The 26,056-nt window shown below is 44.5% G+C and overlaps 1 protein-coding gene across 1 annotated transcript in view; it reads left to right on the top strand.

Moving 5' to 3' along the window:
• The first annotated feature begins 484 nt into the window (after positions 1-484).
• Positions 485-26,056, top strand: part of LOC134468361 (protein O-linked-mannose beta-1,2-N-acetylglucosaminyltransferase 1-like) — a 39,401-nt gene continuing 13,829 nt past the window's right edge. The window contains exons 1-11 of the mRNA XM_063222288.1: positions 485-566; positions 2,098-2,190; positions 2,602-2,667; positions 3,936-4,049; positions 9,821-9,938; positions 11,202-11,306; positions 15,276-15,403; positions 15,762-15,832; positions 16,504-16,579; positions 24,011-24,094; positions 25,267-25,308. Coding sequence (XP_063078358.1) covers positions 2,617-2,667; positions 3,936-4,049; positions 9,821-9,938; positions 11,202-11,306; positions 15,276-15,403; positions 15,762-15,832; positions 16,504-16,579; positions 24,011-24,094; positions 25,267-25,308 — 789 coding nt within the window. The 5' untranslated portion in view covers positions 485-566; positions 2,098-2,190; positions 2,602-2,616. The remainder of the gene's footprint in view (positions 567-2,097; positions 2,191-2,601; positions 2,668-3,935; positions 4,050-9,820; positions 9,939-11,201; positions 11,307-15,275; positions 15,404-15,761; positions 15,833-16,503; positions 16,580-24,010; positions 24,095-25,266; positions 25,309-26,056) is intronic.

Raw genomic sequence — 26,056 nt, 5'->3', positions numbered from 1 at the left:
AAGGGGAGGTGTAAAATGAACTTCTTTCCAAAAATGGCACAATATGACTTTAACACTAAATAATACCAGTGCATTTTAAAGCTCTACAAAAATTTAGTGAATAATTTATTAACACGTAACCAGAGGATGTAGAAGTGTCTGGTAGGCAAGCTAGGTTGTATTGTTAGCCTTATCCAGCAAGAGGCGATTGATTCCCACTCGGCTGTGAAGGTGTAGGCCGTTTTTCTTATGTGTACATACAGTCTTTACTGATATTAACTTAGTATTCCTTAATAATTTACAAACACTTGTAATGTATCGCCATTATAATTATGTTACCTCTTCACTTATTTTACCTGGCCCCCGAACACCCAATGATTTTTTCCTATTTAACCCTCTTGGTACGGGTTGCAACCACCGATGGTACTGCAGTTGAATAGCAGAACTGGTGTTGATGCTCTCCTGTATGTGCCTCTTTCTACACCAGGCTGCACTGCTGCTTCTGTTGGTGACCGTCATCATTCACATAATACTCTTTCTGGGCTCAAGACGAGTAACCAGTGGCGCTTACTTGACCGAGGAGAATGGTAAGCTCAAAATCTTCAAACTTTTAGCTTTGCCAAAATGTAGACATCAGCAGTGCTTTTTCATAATATAAAATCCTTTTGTCCATAATGTAAACTCATTTTTCATAATCAATAACATTTTTATCTTGGTAAGCCAGACTATGAAGTAGAAAGTGAGGTCTGACACCACGTTTTTCAGAAAACTGCTGGCCGTGGGTGGGATCAAACCATTGTCATTCAAGCTGCCTTTGCACGCTATGACCTACAGTATGAGAACAATATGCGTGCACAGATAGGGACGAGGTCTAAAGCAGCTGCTCCTTTTCCCTATTAGACAAAAAATGCCCATTTTCTTACATCCTTTTTTTCACAATGTAGTCTACTGTGGTCCATGTTGACATAATCATCTTCTACAAATGCTTGATGATGAAAAGCATGTGACAACTAGAAATGCACTCAGAGAGTGCAGACCTTCGCCAAGGAAGTTGTTTGATAGAACATTTGACTATGTTTTACCCCATATTTTGCAAGTCTTTTTCAAGTTTCAAGTCTTTGTCAAAATTGTCCCTATACCGCAATGCCTGGATCCGGGTCACCACCAAAATTGAATAACTAATTCCTTTTGTCATTTCCAAAAATCCGTTCATAACTTCTTGAGGTATCCTGCTGACAGACAAACAGACAAACAGACAAATCAACGCGACCGAAAACATAACCTCCTTGGCAGAGGTAATAATGCTCAGATATGACAGATAGCCTCTGGGCCTATAGTCTTGTAAGGGGCCGCAAGCACCTGTCCCTCAAAATGTCTGTGCACGCCACTGAGAGCAATAGTGACGAACCTGCCACCCAACGGTCACTAACCTGTCCCAACAATTCAAACAGGGCAGAAAAAAACAACCTTGCGTTGTGATTGGGGGACGGGTTTGCCATATTTTGTGTCTGACCTCCAATGGTACTGGACACAGAGGTGGTCAAAGTAAAAGCAGAAGTAAATGTATGGTGTAAGTACAACACCAGCACATGATATTAGCTGTTACACCTGTTATTCCATTGTACCTCATGAGGTGGCTAGACTTTATTATCACTAAAAAGAAAACCGCCAAATCATTTGCATCGTTCTAGTAACTGTAGACCAGTTCCTGAGTGAAGTTACTTGTGTTGGAAGGAAACTATGGTGTGTTTTGTTTTTTACTTCTACTTGACGAACTCGCCAAGCAAACATATTTTCAGCTTGGTGGGTTTGTCTAGTTTACTGGGCTACTACTTGTATTTTGTTTTTTAAAATATATATTTTTAGGGGATTTTATGCCTTTATTTTGATAGGACAGTCTGAGATGGTGACAGGAAGCGAGTGGGACAGAGAGACGGGGTGGGATCAGGAAATGACCACGGCCGGACTCGAACCGGGGTCCCCGTGGGCATGCACGCCCAAATGTGGGGGGCTTAGCGCGCCGCGCCACAGCGCCCCCGCTACTACTTTTATAACAATGTATACCTGTACATGGCTCCTAGATGATGCTCTGCCTAATATATATACTGTACAATATAGGGACCCTGAAAAGACCATCCAGTGCACAAGGTTCTTCACATCGAGGTCGTCTCCAGCACTGCAAAAGTTCACGTGGCCATCGATGGAACCACTGTGAGTGACGTTTCTAAAATGTCCTCTTCTTGTCAGTGAAACTGTTGGCATGTTGTCATCTGTATGTTTTTTTTTGTCCATGTATGAGCAAAGCAAGCAGTTTAGTGTCTAAATTGTATTTTTTTTCCAAGGACCCCTTGGAGGGGATTGGGCCCGGCCCAGCCATGTACAATGACCAAACACAAAACATCACATGCATTTAGCATTGGCTCGAGGTCAAAGTTGCCATCATTTTATGTTTTTATGTTTTTTTTTAATTATTATTATGTTATGTTGTATGCTATATGTGAGTATTGTATGTAATGAAGTGGGTGAAGCCCAAGACAAATTTCCTCCTGGAAAAAAATATAGGTAGCCTACACTTTACTCTACTACTCTTCATCTTTGATTGCTCTTCTTTACTCTTCTTAGATTCATGAAGATGGGATGGTTGAGCATGGGAGAGGGATCCATGTGATCGTCCTGAACCAGGTCACAGTAAGTGCAAACTGAAAATTTGAGAGGATTTGAAGTGAAAATTGTGGAATCAATGTTGTGGGTTTATGCTGACAAACAAAAGTTGTATTCATATTTCTAGGTAAAACCACATGCAAAACTGCAGTTACGGCAGTTACAAGTACACCCAAAGACTTGATTGACCAACACAACAAGTGCAACGTAATATAAAATACCATGCTAATCTTGAAACAAGACATAGAGGTGACAAGAATGACATTTAATATGTAATATGGTGAAGGTGTTTTGTTTCACCAAAGTTCCCGTGCAGGGTTTAACCAAAGAAATCATCCAAGAGGCAAGTGATTCGTAGAACATTATATTTATTATTATTTATAGTAAATGTTAAAGGAAAGAAAGAAAGGAAAGACAAGTTGAGGCTTCTGGAAGTTTTACAGTTATTGTCTCAAAGTTAATGCAGTGGGCTTCACTTAAACACAAAAACTGTTTGACCCCCCCCAACCCTGTTCTAGCCAATAGTGAAGACACTGCACTGTACAAAACCCACATAGTAACCACACAGTGGCTTGCAGTACACCCAGTAACCCACAGCAAAACAAGTATGTGTTTTATGCACACATCAATACTTTGCAAGGACAAACATGAACCCTTGCTGTTGGCCAGAGCCTCCGTTCAAAGAAAGCAACGAAATAAAGGGACTTCACATAAACTTAGGCACACACTAAAATACGTCCTTTCACAAACGGTCACTTGGCTTGGAGGTGGGCTCTACGTAAGGGGATAACTCTACGACCAACTGAAAGGGAAAACTATAAGAAAAGTAAAAGCGAGAGGGGATAAAGCGGCACAACACTCATGCGCGCTAGTGCCGCTGCCACCGTGGAATCTTGATTAACGCTGTGGGTGCCTGGGAAGACAACCCGTTCAAGCAAGCAACCATTCAATTGAGATCAGAGAGTGCAGCCCAACCACCATGAACGGGGATGAGGGGGCATACATGCAGTCTCACACCTGGACCACCATCCTGAAGCCACAACTCTATCAGCAGGAGGTGTGACTAACCTGTCAATATTGACAGGAAGGTCACACCTCTATAACATCAGCTGTTTTAAAGCACGTCACACTTCAACATCCATGTGACCCTCTGATGAAGACAGACGTGTCACTGTCAAAATACAGTCACTTAAAAGATAAAAACTTGAAACTTGAAGAAGTGATGAATACAGTTGACGTATAGCCCTGTACATAACATAGTGTATGTGCGCTGTTTTGGTTTTGTTTCTTCGCAGGGTCATGTTATGGCTATACGGATGTTCGACACCTACATCCCCCATGAGGACGAAGGCATGGTCCACTTCCTCCAGAGTTTAATGCCTGGCCGGATCCTCATTTTCACCATCAAGGTCAGCATTAGTGATGGGATTTCTGTCTCTTTACACCCAGATCGTTCCTTTCAAAGAGCCGTACAAAAAATTGGCTCTTGGGAGTGTTAATATAGTGTTAATTAATAATAATTTATTCAGTGACAGCATTTTTGACTTCACCTCTAGGTCATTTGTTTCAGACAACAAATGATTATTTTCTCCTCCTTCTAAAGACTGTTTCTGCCACTCTCTGAGGCAGACATTTGTGTGTTTGTATCCCTTGTGTATATACTGTAAATGAGAGAGAGAGAGAGAGAGAGAGAGAGAGAGAGAGAGAGAGAGAGAGAGAGAGAGAGAGAGAGAGAGAGAGAGACTGGATAGCATCATGTCTGAAGGTATCCTGTCTCTCACAACTGTCCTGTCTTTTTAATAAAGGTGACAAAACTCCTAATCTAATCTAAAATCTAATTCCAAAAATTCAGTTTTTCAGATTCAAATCAGATTCAAATTCAAATCAAAGGGGCACAATGTAGGATGACGTCATTTGCGCGGTGCCTGTGGCATGCCTGTCTAAAAATCTACACAATCATGAAAAAATGCTGTTTAAATAAACACGCTGTGTTTTTCATCACAGAATGCCAGCAGTTGATACAAATATGAATACGGTATGTAAATCGATTTTTCGTATGAGAGGTGTTGCCACTACACTCGTAGGGGACTGTGCTGTCAAAAGTTTGGGGTTTTCTGACAGTGGACTGCGGAAGAGGTAGCTGACGGAACCGAAAGCAACGCTTCTCGAGCGTGGGTCATGCCAAGGCAAACACAACACACGTCATGTGTGTCAGCAGCTGTAATACCGAAGCTACAGCCCCATGGGCATGGACGGTCTTCCTGTGGAGGTCTGTTACGAGAAGCCTTACGTCCAGCCATCATATACACCACTGGTCTCCAACGGCCCGCGGGCAGCAAACTTGTGGCCCGCCATGAGGTCCTTAAAAATGAAACCATAAATGTGCCTAGGCCTATTTGTGGCCATGCGCGATTTGCGATCACAAAAACGTCAGTGATCTCTCCTAAGCATTCACATATAGTTAAATCTTATACTAACAGTCTCATGACAGACATTGACAATGAGGGAAAATGGTGAAGTGCAAATCTTTTGTCTGCTAGACATCTAGACTAGCCGTTATTTATCATTGCGTCGACATCGGACATCACACCATTCGCAATTGTGCGGTGTCGAAGCACCCTCCTCTCTTCAGGTTGAAAATGAGGACAATTCTCTCCTTCCCTATTTTCATGTATTTAGGAGGCCAGATACATTTTGGCTTTTGTTTACACACATTTATTTTAAGTTTGGATGACAATTATCCCGTATTTGGAGGTATCATTTATGCAAGGTGGCCTACATGTAGACTAGAGACGTTAACGCAACTCAAGCTCCAGAGAACAGTCGTGACCAAAAGAAGATTTGCTGAGTATTCCTGAAGGTCAACGTTGCCTGGTTGCAGCCTGCGCGCCGAGGTGAGCCGCGCCCTTTCTATTAAACCTGGAGAGTCATGAGGCGCAAAGCGCACAGTAATTTAGGCTAAGCCGAGTCGTCAGAGTTTTCTCAACTCTCTTCTGTTTGCCGATGCAAACGATTCTCCTTTGCTTCTATTGTATGTCTTTGTTATATCAGCTTTGCTCTGTCTTGTACTCGTGATATTCAAGGTCTGGCTGACCGTATCTGTATTGAGGAAGTCGCAGTATGCGAGGTAATTTATCTGAGAGCAACGCGCCACGCCCATCTGAGAACAGTAGGCTACCTTGCCCCACCCTACCCCTAACCCGAATTTCAATTGGTCTTTATTTACATTCCTTCCTGGCACTATAGTGCAACAGCTAATAATAATTATATTAATATTTCAACAGTGTATTAGTATTAGTAGGACTATTGTTATTTATTATTCATTTATTTTAGTTTTTCGTTTTTGGTGGGGGGGGGGAGGGGGGGGTCTGGCCCGCGGCCTCGCTTGCTCTACATTATTTGGCCCTTGGGAAAAGTTAATCGGAGACCACTGATATATACCGTTGAGGGATAGGTTGCTCAAGTGAACCTTTTATTGTAGTTTTATTGTAACAGTGACGAAGCGAAAACTACGGAGTTTGCCGCAGCTAGCACTGCCTCCGTTAGCTTTGCTAGGTTAGCCAATTTGCTGGGTAGCTAACGTAACCTTACCACAAGCGGATAGGCTTGGCGTTTCCTTCGACGGAAAACCCACAGGGGACAAGTATTTGAATTCGCTAGTTGGGCGAAATCCTTGTGTTAGTTCAGGGTAACCGAAGGGTATCCAAGTAGTAGTAGCAAACACGGGGGTGTATGTGGTCAAGGCTAAAGGGTGGTTTATGCCTCGAGATCAGCGTCCCTGCGTCGTGATGCAGTGAGCCGCGCAGTTAACGGAGTGAAGCCCCCCCCATCACGCAGGTACTCAGGGGCACCTCCCCAAAATTGTGTCTCGACGCAGGGAGCGACGGCGTGAAGGGCGAAAATTGGTCTCTGATTGGTCCTCTCGACCAGCCTGCTCTGTCCTCGAGTCGAGAGCTACTTCCTTGTTCTAACCTTCGTCGGTCTACGGACTGTGAGCTCTTCATTAAATAAGTTGCCCGTGCTTTGTCGTTTGATTTATTTACACGGACCAAAGACAACACGTGCGCTTGCAAGTTACCACGCTGAAGTTATTTGGACAGTTGAACAGTGGTTCCGAGGTCGAGGAAACATTCCGCTTCGTCCTCGACAAATGAGCCACTTCTTTGTTCCAAACTACCACGGTGGCTGCCAGTGCGATCAAACATGCACGTGATATAAAGATGTAATGTTTCATTTTCATTGTCGTCGAGTCTATGAAGCCACAAAAACAACCGACACGTCTAGGTTACTCTTTGTATTGAAGGCAGTTTGAGCGTGGAATAACATCGCGCAGACCGTGCTTCAAAACAGGGCATAAACCAAAATTAACTGCATCATGGCTGCGACAAGCTCACTCTGTGGCCCCAAGTAGGAAGCATAACCCACCCTTAAGGACACAATGAAGTGCCAACTGCTAGCCTTGTGAGGATAGCTAATAGCTTTGTCACGCTGAACCGATGTACGGCGACAATAGACTATTAACCTTTTTCTGCTGAAGCAAAAATAACCTCAGACCATTGACAGCCTTCGCTTTTCGTTTCAGATAAGCAAGTGTGGCCAGGAATTAAGAGACAGCACCAGACTACTCTTATTCCTAGCAGAGAAGAACGCTGGTCTTCGGTCCAGTCTTCAAACTTGCCTAATTCGCTGCTTTCGAAGATAGTCCAGGAGGTGAAGGCAAAAGTTTTACTTTGGTAATCCAGCGTCCTTAACTGTTACCACCCAGGCAAGGTTCTCGTCGGACAGTTAAAACGGAATTACGGGAGATAAAGTAAATCGTGTTGTCTCGTGAAAGCGCAGGATGGAAAGAGGATGTGCGCAGGTGCGCGCTGCCTTTTACAGCCCCAGAGGGCGGCGGGAAAGGCCAGCCTTTTTGCCTTCGGCGGTGATGGCAATTGTATCCGGTGGATTGTACTCAGTAGGATGAGTAAACCCGTAGGAGAGCAGTCAAACAAACAACTGAAAGAGACCCTGGAATCTTAGTCTTTTTTTCGGTTACATACCACCAGTCCGACATACTGTCATTCCGACATTGTATTTTTATTGCAAAAAACATTTTTCCAGCTTGCAGGAACTGTTTTCAGACCCTTCCTGTAAGGGCATTTGGACCGTGACAAAATTAGACAGTAAATTATACACTAATCCTGTAGCCTAGCGCAGCCAGACCCGTACAGCAAAAAGCTGTACCAGGGTCTAGGAGGGCTGGGCGGCAGTGTGGGCGGGATAAACGGTTGCTTCTGCACTCAACGTCATGCAATAGGATGGTGGAACAACCAATCCCCACACACTTCTGTCGAACGTCACAGCTGTCTTTCACAACGTACACGCGACACGCCCCTTTGTAGGTGTAGCGGCAACTTCGAGCCGTCGTAGCAGTGAATTTGTGTGATGACCACAGCCACAAACAAGTTTCCTAATAAATCGTGTTTTCACTTATACAGTTCAAAAATGCATCGTTTTCAACCACATGGCCCTCCTTGATCAATCAGCGAAATGTCGAGCAATGTGGGGCTTGTTAAATGGTTATATTTATGATTGTTGTCAACATGGCATGTTCGGTGTTAGCTAGCTAGCTGTATACCCATAACTAATACATGGCTAGCCGCTAGCTCGGTAGACTAGGTGTCATTCCCATCTATTTAGTAAGCGACTTACAGACTTTCAAAGCTCCCAAATGTCTTGTTTTTAATGACATGGATCTTATTAGAATTTGGGGCAGGCATATAATACAAGGCTGGATACCTAGCTCTGTTATTGACGACAGGTTAGCTAGCCACTAGCGAGGGCCTCTTTGTAGGTGAAGCGGCAACTTCCAGCCGTCGTAGCAGTGAAAGCGTGTGATGACCACAGCCACAAACAAGTTTCCTAATAAATCGTGTTTTCACTTATACAGTTCAAAAATGCCTCGTTTTCAACCACATGGCCCTCTTTGATCAATCAGTGAAATGTCGAGCAATTTGGGGCTTGTTAAATGGTTATATTTATGATTGTTGTCAACATGGCATGTTCGGTGTTAGCTAGCTAGCTGTATACCCATAACTTTCCCTGATTGTCGCTCCCAACGCAGGACGCTCCCCGGTCAGCTCGCTCCCACTAGCCAGACTATCGATCCCATCTATTTAGTAAGCTACTCAAAGACTTTCAAAGCTCCCAAATGTCTCGTTTTTAATGGCATGTATCTTATTAGAAATTGGGGCCGCAATTTTATTCTACACCTACAGTAGTGGTCTGATAATAGCGTGTGACTATCTGGTTCTGTAAAATGCTCAACTTAGCTTACCGAGCTAGTTTAAAACATCGAATGATCAAATGGTAATGTGTTGAGATCTATTTGTGTCCGATAAGTTCATGGTGTATTATTACATCAATCCATGTCAGCCACGAAATGTATTATCATCCAGGCTTTTTAAACTTTCGTGCTGTACGTAGCACGGACGGACACCATGCTTCTAAGTTTCCTGTTTACTAGGTAGCCCGGCCCCCCTCGCGATTTGATTGGCCCTGTCATCGGATAACTTTCAGCCTCGCAAAACGACCAGGGTCCGCTAGACTGCCCCCGGGAGCAAATTCAATTTGCGGTCGCTAGGGGCGTCTAGATTTCTAGGCAACTAATCCTGTAATTGCGCTGTCATTCTCTCCACTTCCGCTCATGTAGCAACATTGTTGCAAATGTCAATTGAGTTAGAACGTTGTTCATGCGCCTTAAAGTTTACGTACTTGTAACAATGTTCAAATGACTCGAAATGGCTCTGAATGACAATTAAACACTGTCGGAATGTCGGTTGCCCCCTCTTTTTTCTCTGCAAGTCTGGAAACAAATTGAATCATCTGGGGCCTTATGTTTGACACCCCGGCCTTGATGTACACCCAGAGGCGATTCTAGGGTCAGATGGGGCCCCAAGCGAAAATGCTAAATAATGAGCATTTGAACCAAAATCGCCACTACTGTGGTAAAGTGTGGGCTGTTATCTGCTATCTAGGGGCTTGGGGGCCCCAAGCGGCTGCCTGCCTTGCCTGATGGCAAGATGCGCCTCTGCCTGAGCCCAAAGGTTGGGAACCACTGTGCTAAGCAAAGTCAATGAGAGAAGTCAGCTGACGGAACCAGTGTGCAACGGGCCCCTTACCCTTTTTTTATTTGTAGGACGAGGGCGCGTTCCATCTCAAGAAGGCTGCAAAGACTCTTCTGAAAAACATGGGCAGTCAGGTTGCCATGGGCCTCGACTGGAGAGATTTGTGGGCCCTAGTTGTCAAGAAAGGAGGTGAAGTGCATCCACGCAGAATTGTATAAAGTAGAGATGTAATTACAACACTAGTACAGTATGGTGATATTACAAAGTTGAAACCATGTAATATCATACAAATGGTGTTATAATTACATTTGTACATGTGTGTTTTCTATTTTTTATTATGATTAGTATTATTAAGCCTATTATTTCCACACAGTACACATCAGTAAACAAACCATGTGAAAAACTGTGTCAGTTAGCCAAAATGGCTATTCCACATATTTTTTATCCATGGACTGTTGTGAGCAAAAATGGCTGTTATACATTGGTTGCCCATGGTGTTTGCAGGTCAGGGGGAAAAAAAACTAAATATTTTACATTAATACAAACAATTATAATACATTAGTCGCATGTCGTGCACATACAGTCCAGTTGTCATTCACTTACTCAGGGCTGAACTGGCAATCTGGCATACAGGGCACTTTCAGGGGCAGATGCGGTAACACTTTATATTATTGTCTGCTTATAAAGCATGAATAACACATAGTAAATAATGAAAAAATGATGAAGAAAGTATTAAAACATGACTGTAAATGACTTGTAAATGTGTGTAAATGACTATTAATGCTCTGTTAAAAGATTTGTGAAATCGTCAACATATTATTTGTAGATATTTTATAACGTATGAACAAAATGTCGCTGATAATAAAAACATTTATTAATGTTTTGTTCATCATTAGTTAATTGATTACTAAGTCTTTACAAGCAGACATTAATATAAAGTGTAGCCGCAGATGCTTTTGTTTTTTGTTTGCGTCTTTAGAGGGCACATGCGGCCCGCCTCCTCACTCAATGCGGCCCGTAGATAAAACAGTAGGCCTAATTAAGAAAATAATTACCATATTTTTTAAAACAACTACTGAATGAATCTTGTAATTATACTGTTGGCCAATGGAGTATTGAGTATAGAGTATTCTATTCCTTCCAAACAATATGGGCAGTCAGTGAGCAACCAACTAGCCTACACCTCCAACTCAGATGGGAGTCAGATCCGTGGTCATGTGGCCCTCCGATTGTGGCGATGAAAAAACGTGGCCCTCCTCATCAAAAAAGTTGCCCATCCCTGATTTAGATGGTGTGGCCCATCGGTCCATTCTTAATATACAGTGGACTGAGCAGATCATAATTGTAGTATGGTGGTGGAGCTGAAGGGCTGGTCTATGCCAAAAATGCACTGACTTGAATACAATCTTAAGCGCTTCTGTAATGTTGTTTTTGTGTATCTTGTGTGTTCAGGTCAGGTGTATGGAGAGACGCACTCTAAAGTTTCGGACGTGAACTGGAATGCCAAGACAGCGGCTGTGATCCTGAGGGCAAAGGTGCAGCTTGTAGCATCAGAAGGTACGCTAGTCAAAGTTGACCACAACCGTATTTGGGTATACCGTAACAGAAACAAAAACCACAACATGGCTGACAGATAGGGTTTTCACACCTGGTCCCTTTCGGCCATTTAAGTGACCTCAGACATGTGACTCAGCATTTTCTGTGCATATGTGAACGCTCCAAAGCAGTGGTCACCAACCTTTTTATGCCCGAGATCCCCAACCTCTGCCATAGTGGCAAGCAAGATCTACCTCTTGATGCGTTAACAGAAATAAAAATCCAGACAAGACTGTTTCAAGTTGAGGCTTTTTATTTAGCCTAATTTAACCTGAATGATATTGTTATTAATAAAAATATGCAAATAGCAATCACATTTTTACTTTTTTCCTCACATTTTGTTCTCTTTTTTTTGTAATATTTTTTTTCCTATTTTGATATTTATTTATTTTTTGGCAGTCAAGTCCTTCAGGTGAAAAATGAATAAAGTGCAAATATTGACAAATCTGCAATGTAAACATTAAGCAGGTATAGCACAGGCACAGGCACAGGTGCGCACAAACACGCACAAACACACACAGACACACACACACACACACACACACACACACACACACACACACACACACACACACACACACACATTTTGTTTATGAGCCATTGCCACTCTCTCACTCTCTCTCACTGGCTCGCTCTTTCACTCACACACACACACACACACACACACACACACACACACACACACACACACACACACACACACACACACACACCTGTATAGTGAGAATGCCTCATGTGCTGTCATGGGCACTAGCTTGCTGAAGATGTTTTTCTGGCAGTTAAGTCATTCAGCTGGAAAATGAAAAAAGTGCAAATACTGACAAATCTTCAATGTAAACATCAAGAAGGTATAGCACAAGCATATGTGCGTGCACACACACACACACACACACACACACACACACACACACACACACACACACACACACACTCTCTCTCTCTCTCTGTCTCTCTCTCTCTCTCTCTCTCTCTCTCTCACACTCACTCACACACACCTATATAGTGAGAATGCCTCATGTGCTGCCATGGGCACTAGCCTGCTGAAGATGTTTTTCTGGCAGTTAAGTCATTCAGGTGGAAAAAGAAAAGAAAAAAAAACGTGCAAAAATAAAAATGCAAAGAGGGAATGTAAATGTGGTGCACAATTGTGAGGTCCATGCATGCACAGGTTGGCTATGTTTGGGTTTGTCAGTAAGTAGGGCGTGCTATGGGAGTTAATGCGACGGCTGTGACTGAACACCTTCAGTGAGTGCCATATAGTTGGGCTCATAGGCACAGACAGCCAGTCTCAGGTAGTCAGTGAGGTGTCTGTCTGTCGACCCCTGTGCTTTCACTTTACTATTTTCATTTGTGAAAATGCCATTTCACACATATAGGTAGACTCAAAGTAGGCCTTCACTTTAAGTGCACATGCAGTGATGACAGGGAATTTCGCCTTTCCGCCGCGAGTTTGTCCAGGTGCACACAGTACTGCTCGGGGTGAAATTCAAAATTGCGTTTGATGGATTTGGACATTTTCTCCAGGTTGGGGAAGTGTGTCAGCATCCACTTCTGTAGCTGAGCGGTCCAGATGGTGAGTTTGGCCTTGAATGCCTTCACCGAGCTCAGCATGTGGAGCAGTTGCTTACCTTTCCCCTGTAATTCGCTGTTTAGTGAGTTCAGTTTAGCTGTCAAGTCATCCCAGATCCAGTAGCCATGCATCGTCGGAGAGTTCATTGCAAAGATCATTTCTAGTTGAGAGAAACATCTCGATCTCCGGCAGCAAGTCAACAAATCGCTGGAGCACTTTGCCACGATTCAGCCATCGCACATCAGCATGGAGAAGTAGGTCTCCGTACGCAGAGTCGAGCTCATCCAGTAACACCTTGAATAAGCGGTGTTGAAGGGCTTTCGCCCGAATTGAATTCACCACTTTCACCACCAGCGTCATCACATGTGAAAAGTCCACAACTTTCCAAAGTATACCCAGAACCCTCAGAAGTGAACCGTACTGAGACCTTTATTGACGTGGTCTCAGTACGGTTCGCTTATGAGTTCTGACAAGTTAAGTTACACTTGTGACTAGGTGAGTCACCTAAGCAGAGCTCTAGAAGACCATGTATGATCAAAAACAGGACTGGCACACCATGAAAGCCTAACAGGACTAGAAAGAGTAGCCAGTTCTTTTTGTAATACAGTACAATCACAATACTAACAAAAACAGAACTGATTCCTTTTGCTGTCTGTCACTTTTTGGTCCACTGGACTGAGTTTGGTTCACTACAGGGATCTAGGTGTGAAAATACCCATAACTGACAACTGTTGGTTGTTTCATTGCTGGCTTGTCTGTGTCAGCCTGCAGTTTAAGCTCACAATGTAGTAAAACTTGTCTTTAAAATAAAGTATAAATATACAAATATTTCTTTAATGTTTATTCTTGTGTTTTAAATCCAGAACAGATGTATGAGGTCAAATCGTGATGCACTCAATCTGGATCTGATTGGTAATCATCAGACCAGATCTAAAGAAGCTTTTAGGGTGAAAGTCAAATGTCTCCAAGTTCCAAAGAGACAGTCCTTAGCTTGTTCGACTGCCATGACCTAGATATGAATATTCACCGACATTCCACATGGGCCACTGTAATTTAAATTAGTTCCATTCTTCATAGATATTTGTTGGGAGCAGGGGCGGATTAAGAAATTATGGCCTTGGGCCAGCCACTGTCTTGGCCCCCCATACCCGCCCCCAAAAACACACCTTGACCCTGCTAATCAGACATGCTAAGAAAACTACACACAGTGCTCAAAGATAGCAGGTAATTGGACACTACGATACACATGCTATAGAACTATACTGTATGCGTGTATGGTGTGAAGGCAGAGGCACAGCAACACATTTTTGGCAGGGGGTGCTGTTGGTGGGTAGACAATTTGTGTAGGGGGGTGTGGGCGCATTCCCCCAGAATTTTTTTTATTTATTAGATGCATTTTCCTACATTCTAATCAATTTCAGGGCAAGGAATGACAAATCCCATCTGACTCACTCCCTCAGATTTGAGATGTTGATATGACAAAATTATTGTCATACGTCCACGCATGTGATGCTACGCTGATATTACTATTCATCAGTCATTATGACTGAAAGCCCAAAAACGCAACTTTAAAGGCTAAATCCACTAAACAGTAGGTAGGCCTACACACAAGTCATTGTAGCAACCACAATCAATGGTAGCAACTCATGAACTCAAATAATTGGAAAGATAATTATTGCAAAGGTGGTTTTGAAGACTGGATTGGGTCGTGGCCATGGGGCCAAGTTGGTCTGGCCTCTTGGGGTCTTGGCCCTTTGGCCCCCTTGAGTCCCCCCACACTTGGACCTGACTTGGCCTGTGGGACTATACCAGTTCATTGTACACTATATTGGCTGGCACATGAAGCATCTTGGAAAGATTATTATTGCAAAGGTGGTTTTGAAGACCGGTTTGGGTCGTGGCTGAGGGGCCATGTTGGCCTGGCCCCTTGGGGTCTCTGGCCCACTGTGGGTCGAGGCCATGGGGCCAAGTTGGCCTGGCCTTTTGGGGCCTTGGCCCTTTGGCCACCTTGGGCCCCCGGACCTGGCATTTTTTAGCAACCACAATCAATGGTAGCAACTCATGAACTCAAATAATTAGAAAGATTAGTATTGCAAATGTGGTTTTGAAGGTCGATTTGGGTCATGGCCGTGGGTCCAAGTTTACCTGGCCCCTTGGGGCCTCTGGACCCCTGGGCATGGGCCCGGTAGGCCTGTTCATTAATCCACCCCTGGTTGGGAGGTATAGCTTATGGCTTCTCATTGGGAACTTATTGGATTATTGAGTGGTAGGGACAATGGCGCTTCGGGGAAACGTCATGCTATCCATTTACTTTTGCCTGAATCTCTTCTTAGCTCACCTCCATGCTGTCTTCCTTTCAGAGGCCGAATGCCCTTGGCCAGACACAGAGGTGAACCGCAAGCGAAAAAAGTTCTGCAATCAGCTTGAGGGTTATGGTAACCTTTGCAGCTGCAACGATCCAGCACCCCTCGAGTTTATCCCTAACCCGGTAAGTTAGATTTAGAGTTACAACTACCGACACACCAGGACCTATCGTTTTGTGGAATATTTCAGAACATAAAGTACTCTGTTCTCGTTTTAATTATTGGGTCAAACTAATGTAATGCATGCATACCAAACTGGGGGAGTCATGGAGGTACTGCAAGAGGGTCTCAAAGAGAAGGGACTGAGTGCTTAAAACCTTGAATAAATGCTTTCATACTGTATGAAATAACAATTCCATAAATTGGTTAGTGACAGTATTCATTGACTTTCATGATCAATACTTTTCCTGTGAATTTCACATGATTAATTTGTGATAATTCATGATAATTCATATATTGTGAAATTTTGTTTTGTCTTTTCAGCTGCCTGTTAATCATGTTCACAATGTCCCAGTGGCAGTCATCGCTGGAAATCGGCCAAATTATTTGTATAGGTAGGTGGGTGACTTAAGGGGTTTTCACATCTGGTCCCTTTCAGCCATGTGAACTCAGACCTGTGACTCAGTATTTTCTGTGCATATGTGTACCGGTATGTATATGTATATGCTTCAAAGTGTACCCAGACCCCTTGAAAGTGAACCGTACTGAGACCTCTATTGACGGGGTCTCAGTACGGTTCGATTATGAGTTCTCTGACAAGTTACACTGTAACTGGGCGTAATCACTAAAGGAGGGCTCTAGAGGACCGGGTGTGATTAAAAAGAGGACTGACACACCATAAAAGCCTAACAGGACCAAAGATTATCCTTTTTGTAATACACTCATAATATGAACAAAACCAGAACTGAATCCTTTTGCTGGCACTTCACATTTTGCTCCATTTACAGAGGGCTGAGTTTGTTTCACTTAAAGAGGACTAGGTGTGAAAATGCCCTTATTTATTGCAGGGAATAAAGCGAACATTTCAGACAGGGCCTATTTGCTGTCAGTATTTAGCATCATCTAACCACACCGTCATGATTTCATTCAGGGGGTCTGGCACTGCCGAATTTAGAAACCTTTGCTGATGGGAAGGGAAAACTCGGTTGAAGTTTGAAACGTGTTTCACTAACATTTGGTCATGATATGAAGTCGGCTTACACAGGATACCGTACTGTTTTTGCAGGATGCTAAGTAAGCTGCTTTCGACTCCTGGAGTCAACCCTGAGATGATCTCCGTCTTCATAGATGGTCTCCATCAGGTACCTAAATGCATTTAGTTTGCAGTATGTATGTAGTAGTGTAAAAGTACCTGTACTCCAGGGATACATTGTTGATCCTGATGGAAATTAAGATGTGAGTAGTAACGGTAATAACCAGGCTTACTCGTATTTTCTGTAATAACTTTTAGGAAGCACTGAGAGCATGACTGGAGAGCAATGAGCTGGGAAAATGTTTGTTGTAACACTACTCACCTTTATTCTGTCCTGGCAACACGTCTGGGGTGTTGTTTTGACAGATAGCGAACAAAGTAAGACTCAAGGCGTGACTCCAGTTTGAATGCTTTAGTGAAGACATCTTGAATCATACAAATTTGTAAAACTGAAACAGAATGAAATACAGAGGATACATTAGGAAATAAAATGAATAAAATGCTCAGGTGGATACAATATGTTTTCCCTTCACAGGTACTAACCAAGGTAAGTATTTTCTAGGATAGGTTTTAGCTTTAGGTCAGGAAGTAGGCAGCACTGTACTTTAAAAGTTAAAGCAGACAGGCGAATTTTACCATTTAACATATTTCTTATCAAGGACAAAACACAGGCAAGTTAACAGTAACGTGTATCAAAATATAGTGACTAGGAAAGTTTACATGAAAAATACAAGGCACAACTGAACACAAACGAAGCAATACAAAGATTGAATGACTAGAGAATTTAGCTAAGAGGCATGCTAACGATCGTAATTAGCATATTTCACACCTTCAATAGCGATCTCAGTAGAAGATGAATTCAGCGTTTTTGTCACTACGGTTCACATAACAATGACTTTAAACAACGTCTACATAGATTTAGGTAACTTACTGTTAGTTCCATTCGTAGGATTTTAATGATTGAACTATCAGGTGAAGAACATGGCAACGGCTTTCCTCAGGTTGGTTAGAAAGGAAGTGTATCGCGTAGCAACAGGAAATCTGATCCTTTAGATGCAGTACCCAATGTTAACACCAGGGGGAACATTTACACCCAACAACTGACAAGACAGCACACTCCCCGCTTGGTATACAGTACTTGTATACCACTATTTACTCTTTCTGACGTGGCATTAGTAAACCACAAGGGTAATGGGAAATGGTTTAAAGGTACTCCTTGACTACCTTTTGGCTAAGACATTTTACTAAGTTGCTTAACTGTCCCGTATCAAACCATGCCACCTTACTGACGGCTGGGCTTCTCTGAAGTCCACCTCCCACGCAGTGGAAGTGCGGCCAGGTACCCCGAGAAGCAGCAGTAGGAGCCGGCTGGTGACAGTGCGCCGCAAGAGCAGGCGGAGTTGGCTGAAGACACCGCGGCACAGGAGTGGGAGTCGGCCGGTGAGACCAAGGAGCAGGAGCAGGAGCTGGCTGGTGACCCCGTAGAGCAGCAGCAGGCTGAAGACACCACAGCGCAGGAGCAGTAGATGGCTGGTGACCCCGTGGAGCTGGAACTGGCTGGAGACTGCGTGAAGCAGGGAGCAGAAGATGGCTGGTGACCCCGTGGAGCTGGAACTGGTTGGGGACAGCGTGGAGCAGGGGCAGGAGCTGGCAGGTCACACCATGTCGAAGGAGCAGGAGCTGGCAGGCGACACTGTGGCGCAGGAGCTGGCTGGAGGCCGGAACTGGAGGTGACACTGTGGAGCTGGAGCAGGTAGCTGACTGCATGGAGCAGGAGCTGGCCGGTGACCCCGTGGAGCAGTAGGTAACGGCGTGGAGCAGGAGCAGGCAGGTGACACCGTGGCGTAGGAGCAGGAGCTGGCTGGTGACACCGTGGAGCAGGAACTGGCTGGTGGCGTGTAACAGGAGCAGGAAGTTGACTGCGTGGAGCAGGAGCTGGCCGATGGCGCTGTGGAGCAGTGGGTAACGGCGTGGAGCGGGAGCTGGTGGCAATGATATCTTGGCGAGGGAGGAGGAGCTGGTAGATGACACCGTGGTGCAGGAGCTGACTGGTGACACCGTGGCACTGGAGCGGGAGAAGCTGGCTGGTGACACTGTGGAGCCGGAGCTGGCTAGTGACGCCGTGGCGCAGGAGAAGAAGCTGGCTGGTGACACAGTGACGCAGGAGGAGGGGCTGGCCAGTGACACCGTGACGCAGGAGGAGGGGCTGGCTGATGACACCGTAGCACAGGAGCTGGCAGGTGACACCGTCATGCAGGAGGAGGGGCTGGCTGATGACACCGTAGCACAGGAGCTGGCAGGTGACACCGTGACGCAGGAGGAGGGGCTGGCTGATGAAGCCGTAGCACAGGAGCTGGCAGGTGACACCGTCATGCAGGAGGAGGGGCTGGCTGATGACACCGTAGCACAGGAGCTGGCAGGTGACACCGTCATGCAGGAGGAGGAGCTGGCTGATGACACCGTAGCACAGGAGCTGGCAGGTGACACCGTCATGCAGGAGGAGGGGCTGGCTGATGACACCGTAGCACAGGAGCTGGCAGGTGACACCGTCATGCAGGAGGAGGGGCTGGCTGATGACACCGTAGCACAGGAGCTGGCAGGTGACACCGTCATGCAGGAGGAGGGGCTGGCTGATGACACCGTGGCGCAGAAGCTGGCTGGTGACACCGTCATGCAGGAGGAGGGGCTGGCTGATGACACCGTGGCGCAGAAGCTGGCTGGTGACACAGAGATGCAGGAGGAGGGGCTGGCTGGTGACACCATGGCGTAGGAGGAGGAGCTGGCTGATGACACCGTGGCGTAGGAGGAGCTGGCAGGTGACACCGTGGCGAAGGAGGAGGAGCTGGCTGATGACACCGTGGCGCAGAAGCTGGCTGGTGACACCGAGATGCAGGAGGAGGGGCTGGCTGATGACACCGTGGCGTAGGAGGAGCTGGCAGGTGACACCGTGACAAAGGAGGAGGGGCTAGCTGATGACACCGTGGCGCTGGCTGGTGACACCGTGGCGTAGGAGGAGGGGCTGGCTGATGACACTCTGGCGCGGGAGCTGGCAGATGACACCGTGACGAAGGAGGAGGAGCTGGCTGGTGACACCGTGGCGCAGGAGCTTGCTGGTGACACTGTGGCACAGGAGGAGGAGCCAGGGCTGTTGCAGGAACTGGAGCTGCTGCTCCAAGAACACGCGCTGCATCGCTGGTGTGCCCTTTCGCTGTCGCTACCTATCTCTGTAGACTTGGCAGTGCTTCAACACCAATCTCCCCGCTTTGCTCTCTTCCTTGCTCCCCGCTCTGGTCTTTCCCAGGTGAGTGTCCAGTGTGCCTAAAGGATGACCACGCCACTGGACCTGGATGCATTGCTGAGGTATGCTTGCTGCTGCCACACACTCTGTAGATGGCTGCCTCAGTTGATGCTGCAGCTGCTGCTTTCTCTTGCTGTAACACATGAAGACGAGCATCTATTTCAGCAATTCCTCTCATTATTGCTGCCTCTTTCTCTGCAAAGGATAGCTTGGCTTTTGCTGCTTCAGCCTTAGCTCTGGCTCTCGTTGCAGCGATGCTGGCAGATGTCCAGGTTGACGATCTGGAGGATTTGTGTGACGCCGAAGTTCGGGATGTTGTCCTGAACTGAGACTGGCGCTCCTCTGTACCGGCCTGGCCCATCTTGGATGCTTCTGCGTGCTGTTCACCGTCATTCGACCGCTTATCCCAGCTGAGTGGTTAACATTTTACTATTCTGTCCTGGCAACACGTCTGGGGTGTTGTTTTGACAGATAGCGAACAAAGTAAGACTCAAGGCGTGACTCCAGTTTGAATGCTTTAGTGAAGACATCTTGAATCATACAAATTTGTAAAACTGAAACAGAATGAAATACAGAGGATACATTAGGAAATAAAATGAATAAAAATGCTCAGGTGGATACAATATGTTTTCCCTTCACAGGTACTAACCAAGGTAAGTATTTTCTAGGATAGGTTTTAGCTTTAGGTCAGGAAGTAGGCAGCACTGTACTTTAAAAGTTAAAGCAGACAGGCGAATTTTACCATTTAACATATTTCTTATCAAGGACAAAACACAGGCAAGTTAACAGTAACGTGTATCAAAATATAGTGACTAGGAAAGTTTACATGAAAAATACAAGGCACAACTGAACACAAACGAAGCAATACAAAGATTGAATGACTAGAGAATTTAGCTAAGAGGCATGCTAACGATCGTAATTAGCATATTTCACACTTGTAATAGCGATCTCAGTAGAAGAAGAATTTAGCGTTTTTGTCACTACGGTTCACATAACAATGACTGTAGCCCCTTAATGCGCGCCGTACCTCCAGTGGCACATTGTAATAGTCATTGAAATGTAACTACCATAGCACTACAATACTATGACACAACACAGGGCCTTTAGTAATGCACCACGACTTGGTCATTACCATACTGGTAACAACAAATGTATAAAGCCGCGTCTTAAGGGGTTATACAACGTCTACATAGATTTAGGTAACTTACTGTTAGTTCCATTCGTAGGATTTTAATGATTGAACTATCAGGTGAAGAACATGGCAACGGCTTTCCTCAGGTTGGTTAGAAAGGAAGTGTATCGCGTAGCAACAGGAAATCTGATCCTTTAGATGCAGTACCCAATGTTAACACCAGGGGGAACATTTACACCCAACAACTGACAAGACATCACACCTTTATTTTTTGCTATTAATAAAATAATACAATTTAATCTAAAGTACTTCCGTGTGTCCATCGCATCCGTGTCCAGGGGCACGGAATTTTGGCAAAATCTGTGAAACTGACAAGGACTCCGTGTCCCAGAGATGCGTGTCCATTCCATAGAATTCGGAAGGATTAGGCTAAGGTGGGGGATGGGTCTGTCGAGTAACGCCACCTCTTTTCCCAGTCAAATAATCATAGCTTCACAAATGCTGTGGTCAAACAACTCTCTCTCTTCAATTACAAACAGTGCAAGTACAAATAAAAACTCACCAGGAGCCAGGGGCGCCGCCAGAAATTTTGGGCCCCCTTACGGGCCCCTGACAGTGCTGTCAGTGCTTGGGCCTTTTGAATCTGTAACACCTCCCCCCTCTAGCGACACCCGTACCAGGAACACTGACAAAACTGGCCACCTTAATCCAAGTGTCATTTAAAAAAAAGCATCTGTGAAAAACGATCAGTAGATGTGACACCACCAAAATCAACTACGCTCCTCATTTCATTTTTTTCAACTAACCTCAACTTTATCGCCCGGCCCCAGGACAGTTACTTACTCCTCACACCAATGGCAGTTCAGGAATCAAACTAAATTTAATGTTGAATTTGTGTGTTCAGACAAACCTTAGATCAACCCAACTAACTTAAAGGTACACTGTGCAAGATTTGTAGTTATTTTCCAGAACTCATGCTAGCTACCCATTCTCTAATGTTACCTTTTTCATGAATCCTTACCACCACCATCAAATTCTAAGTATTCATCATGACTGGGAAAATTTCACTTTTCATGCATGAAAAGGGGGATCTTCAACATGGTCCGCCATTTTGAATTTCAAGAAATTGACATTTTTAGCTGCAAAAATAACTGTACTTGGGCCATACTAGAAAATATTAGTTTATTGCTTAGTAAACTTTCATGTAAAAATCAAATTTGACAATAGGCAGCCCAGTTTCAATGAGCAGCATAGTTGCAGTACATTTTTTGACCATTTCCTGCTCAGAGTACCTTTAAGTTAATTTGAGCAAAAGCTAATCGTGCTGAATCAACAAATTTGCTTGGTGTTTAACAGATGGGATTTAAAATATTTCCCATAATTTTCCAAGGTTAATTCAACAAGTCCTTGACTGGTGGGCCATTGTTAGTTTCCTGGTGAACCAGTAGCCTGTAAGTAACAGGCTACTGGCACACTGCCCTTTCATGCCTCTCCGCAGGCGGGGTTTAGTCAAAAGATGCTTGCACGCGGTTGGAGCAACCTCATATGAATGACATGACACTTCGACCACTCACGTTGAAGCTTTGTGACGTAGGACGTGTCGTCACGTAAGAGCCGCCAGGTCGGGAACCAAAACAGAACAACGTCCTTTAGAAAATCAACTTGAGGTATTTTGGATAACACCGCTGAAATTGCTGCTTCCATCCCGACGCATGATAACTCCTCGCACGCCGCCATTACTGTTGTGATTCAGGGAGGGGGCGGGCACAGCCGAACTACCCTGGGGGAGGGTGTTGCGTTCCATAAACGTCATACCCACTGAAATCCCTCCCTACGATCCTGATTCGTCGTGCTGCCCCGGTTATTTCGAAAACGGAGGAGGAGAGCGAATCACAGGTGTACCAGAAGGATTGTGTAGCCCAGCCCCCTGGGCGTCAACACATAGCTTCTGGTTCACCAGGAAACATTGTTAGCCAGGTAGGAACATATTTGTTACTAAGGCTAGAGCCCACGACAACGGTAACGCTAGGTAAACGTGGAACATTTGCACAGATGTGCCTATCTTGCACACAGCGACGTTCTTAGGAGTTTAAAACATAGAAAACACAAACACCCTCCAAAGTGGAGATCTTGAAAACTTTCCAAATTGTTGTTGCCGTTGGAACAGTTCAAAACACAGAAATGAGTTTTTTGCATGCCCTTGGAGGCTCCACCCCCAAATCTGACAGCCTGCTTTCAGGGAACATCATGGATGATCATCAGTAGCAACATTAAATGCCTGCAGGCAAAGAGACTGGATATTCATATATAGATAGGCTATTCATTTCCAGTCTCCTTGATAGCGATTTTCCTCATGTGCGTTTCATGGAGAAAAGGACTACACAGTAGCCTCTGCCTGGCCCCATCGATTTAAGCAATAAGCCAAAAGAGGCCGTGGTTTACGCTCGATTGATAACGGCCAAGGGGAGTGAAGCAGAGTGCCGTAAACGTCCTCTTGCCCGTTATCAATAGAGCGTAACCCACAGACTCAAGTGGCTTATTGCTTATCTAACACTGTTACACTTAATCGCTGACCAAATTTCTTGAAAAACGCTTTAATAATGAGTTCGTTGCGTTGCCAGACACACACTTCGCTACAAAAACTCATCAAGGGGCGATAAACACTGAAGGAATGAAATGTCTTTCAAATCACACTGATACCCCACACCACAGATGTTGCAAAGGTGTGCTCTTCTTGCAGACTCCCTACCCCAACTGCAACATATTCTCATTAGCGACGTAGATGCGCTGCGTCTAATTTAGACGTGCATAGAATCTTCAGGTGGAAGATGTAGGTTTACGCTTGATTGACCACGGCTATCAGCCAATCAGAATCGAGAACCAGGACGCACATTGTTGGATGTGTCCTTGAGCAAGAAACTTAACCCCAAGTTGCTCCTGGTGGCAGGGTGGTACCCTGCGTGGCAGCCACTGCCACCGGTGTGTAAATGTGAGTGTGAATGGGTGAATGTGAGACATACAATGTAAAGCGTTTTGAGTGCTCGAAGGAGTGGAAAAGCGCTATATAAACACAGTCCATTTACCATTTTAATATGGGTGTCTGTCTGTAGGAGGTAATGGATGTGGTGAAACTCTTTGGCCTCCCGGCTTTTCAGCACACCTCCGTCAGCAGACTGAACGGGCGCATATGTCAGGTAAGGTCTGCACTGCTGCCAAACTATTTACAAATGCTACAATTCACTGGCTTCTTTTGTGATTTCCATATTTTAAAAAGTTTGCCCTTTCACCAGACATGTTTCAGCGGAACACTTCCGTCTTCATCAGCTGTCCCCACCTTCTACTGGACTAGTTTTAGCTTAGTGCTTTTCTGTTTGTTTTAGTATTTGTATTTAAGTTTAGTTTTGATAACATTTGTGTTCTAAATTCTTAGTCTGGTTTTTATTATTCAATTTATTTTTTATTATTTTAAAATCAATTTTAGCTTAGTTTAACCCTCTTAGGACATAGACCCTTTTATAAATTAGCTGTTACCAGAATGGCAATGAACAACTCAAAATGTATTACTAAAGGCCTTAAGTACTGTCATAGTGGTGTAGTACTATGGTAGTTACGTTTTTTTGTGTGTCAATTACAACATTCCAGTGGTGGAACGGTGTGTGTTAAGGGGCTTTGTTAGTTTCTATTAGTTTTAGTAGTAACACTTTAGAATAGGATTCACAGGTTATCCACTAATGCATGCTAATTACTGTCTGTATAAATGACTTATAAGACATGTGTTATCAATAATATACAATCTATGTGAAGGCCTCATCAGCAGTGAATAAGAAATTTGTGAAAACACGCCAAACAAATGATTGATTTGTCTCAACACATGTCTTATAAGTCACGTATACAGACAGTTAGGCACATATTAGTGGTTACTATGTGAACCTTAAAATAAAGTGTTACTTTTTACCCCTGCCAAGGAGGTTATGTTGTCGGTCGTGTTGGTTTGTCTCTCTGTTTGTCAGCAGGATAACCCAAAAGGTTATGAACGGACTTGGATGAAACTTTGTGCACTTGTTGGAAATGACAGTTGTTGGAAATGACAGTTCCCATGAATAAACTAACAATTCAAAAAAGACAATAAGTGATTTCCCCACCTATATTGCTATATTTTTAAAGTGGGAAGGGATAGACTGATGCCGATTCTGCTCATGTTGGTGTGGCTCAACTGAATTCACTGTTTCCCCTTACTTGAACTTTTGCCTGTCTAATATGTACGTAATAGTTTCTTCTACAGTATAAACAGAAGGTCCATCTGTCCTGTTTCAAATATAAGTATAGAAGGACTTGACAAATTATCTCTTTCTGGGATGTTCCACAGCACTACAAGGCCAGTCTGACTGCTTCTTTCAATCTCCACCCGGTGAGTCACCTCTTCTCAAACACCGCTGTGCAAAACATTTAACACAAAATTAGCCACACTACTATGCTTTTGGGAAATGCATCCCTGGTCTGCATATTATGGGCAGTTAGTCTGAATATTGTGAATCAGCACACACATGGTTTCTTATTGTTTTAATTATTTAAATTAGAGATGTACAGGATCCAAGATCCGGTTCCGGATCCGGCAGGATAATAGGGTTTTTCAGACTATCCGGATCCGGCAGGATCTGAAGCCGTGGATCCGGTATCCGGCAGTTACGTAAAAATCAGGATCTGGGGCATCTCTACTTTTTACGTAGCCTAGGCTTTTCAGTCAGTCTTTCACAACCCCAATCGCTGCATGGAGTGAAAGCCCTTTGGAAGCGGTCGTTGAAGGCAGTGTGGCAGTAAGCCAATGAATCTTAAAAATAGTTTGCGCCAATGTAATAAAAAGGGCCCATGTGTGTGAGTTGGCTATGTGTTTCGACCCTTTCGTAGGATCCGGTATCCGGTTCCGGATCCGGCAGGATCTTAAGCAGTGGATCCAGTATCCGGCAGGATCCTAAAAATCAGGATCCGGTGCATCTCTAATTTAAATTATATGTGCTGTTTTACTCTGTGAGTTCTTACTGTTCTATAACAGCCTGCGTAGCGACCGCTGAGTCCTGTCAGCTACACACAGTTTTGATCTAAAGTGAACTTCAATGTATATGCTGTATCTAATTGAAGAAACGTTCTAAAAAAATGTA

Source organism: Engraulis encrasicolus, chromosome 18 (assembly GCF_034702125.1).
Source record: "Engraulis encrasicolus isolate BLACKSEA-1 chromosome 18, IST_EnEncr_1.0, whole genome shotgun sequence".
NCBI lineage: Eukaryota > Metazoa > Chordata > Actinopteri > Clupeiformes > Engraulidae > Engraulis > Engraulis encrasicolus.
This window is presented reverse-complemented; position numbering and strand designations above follow the sequence as displayed.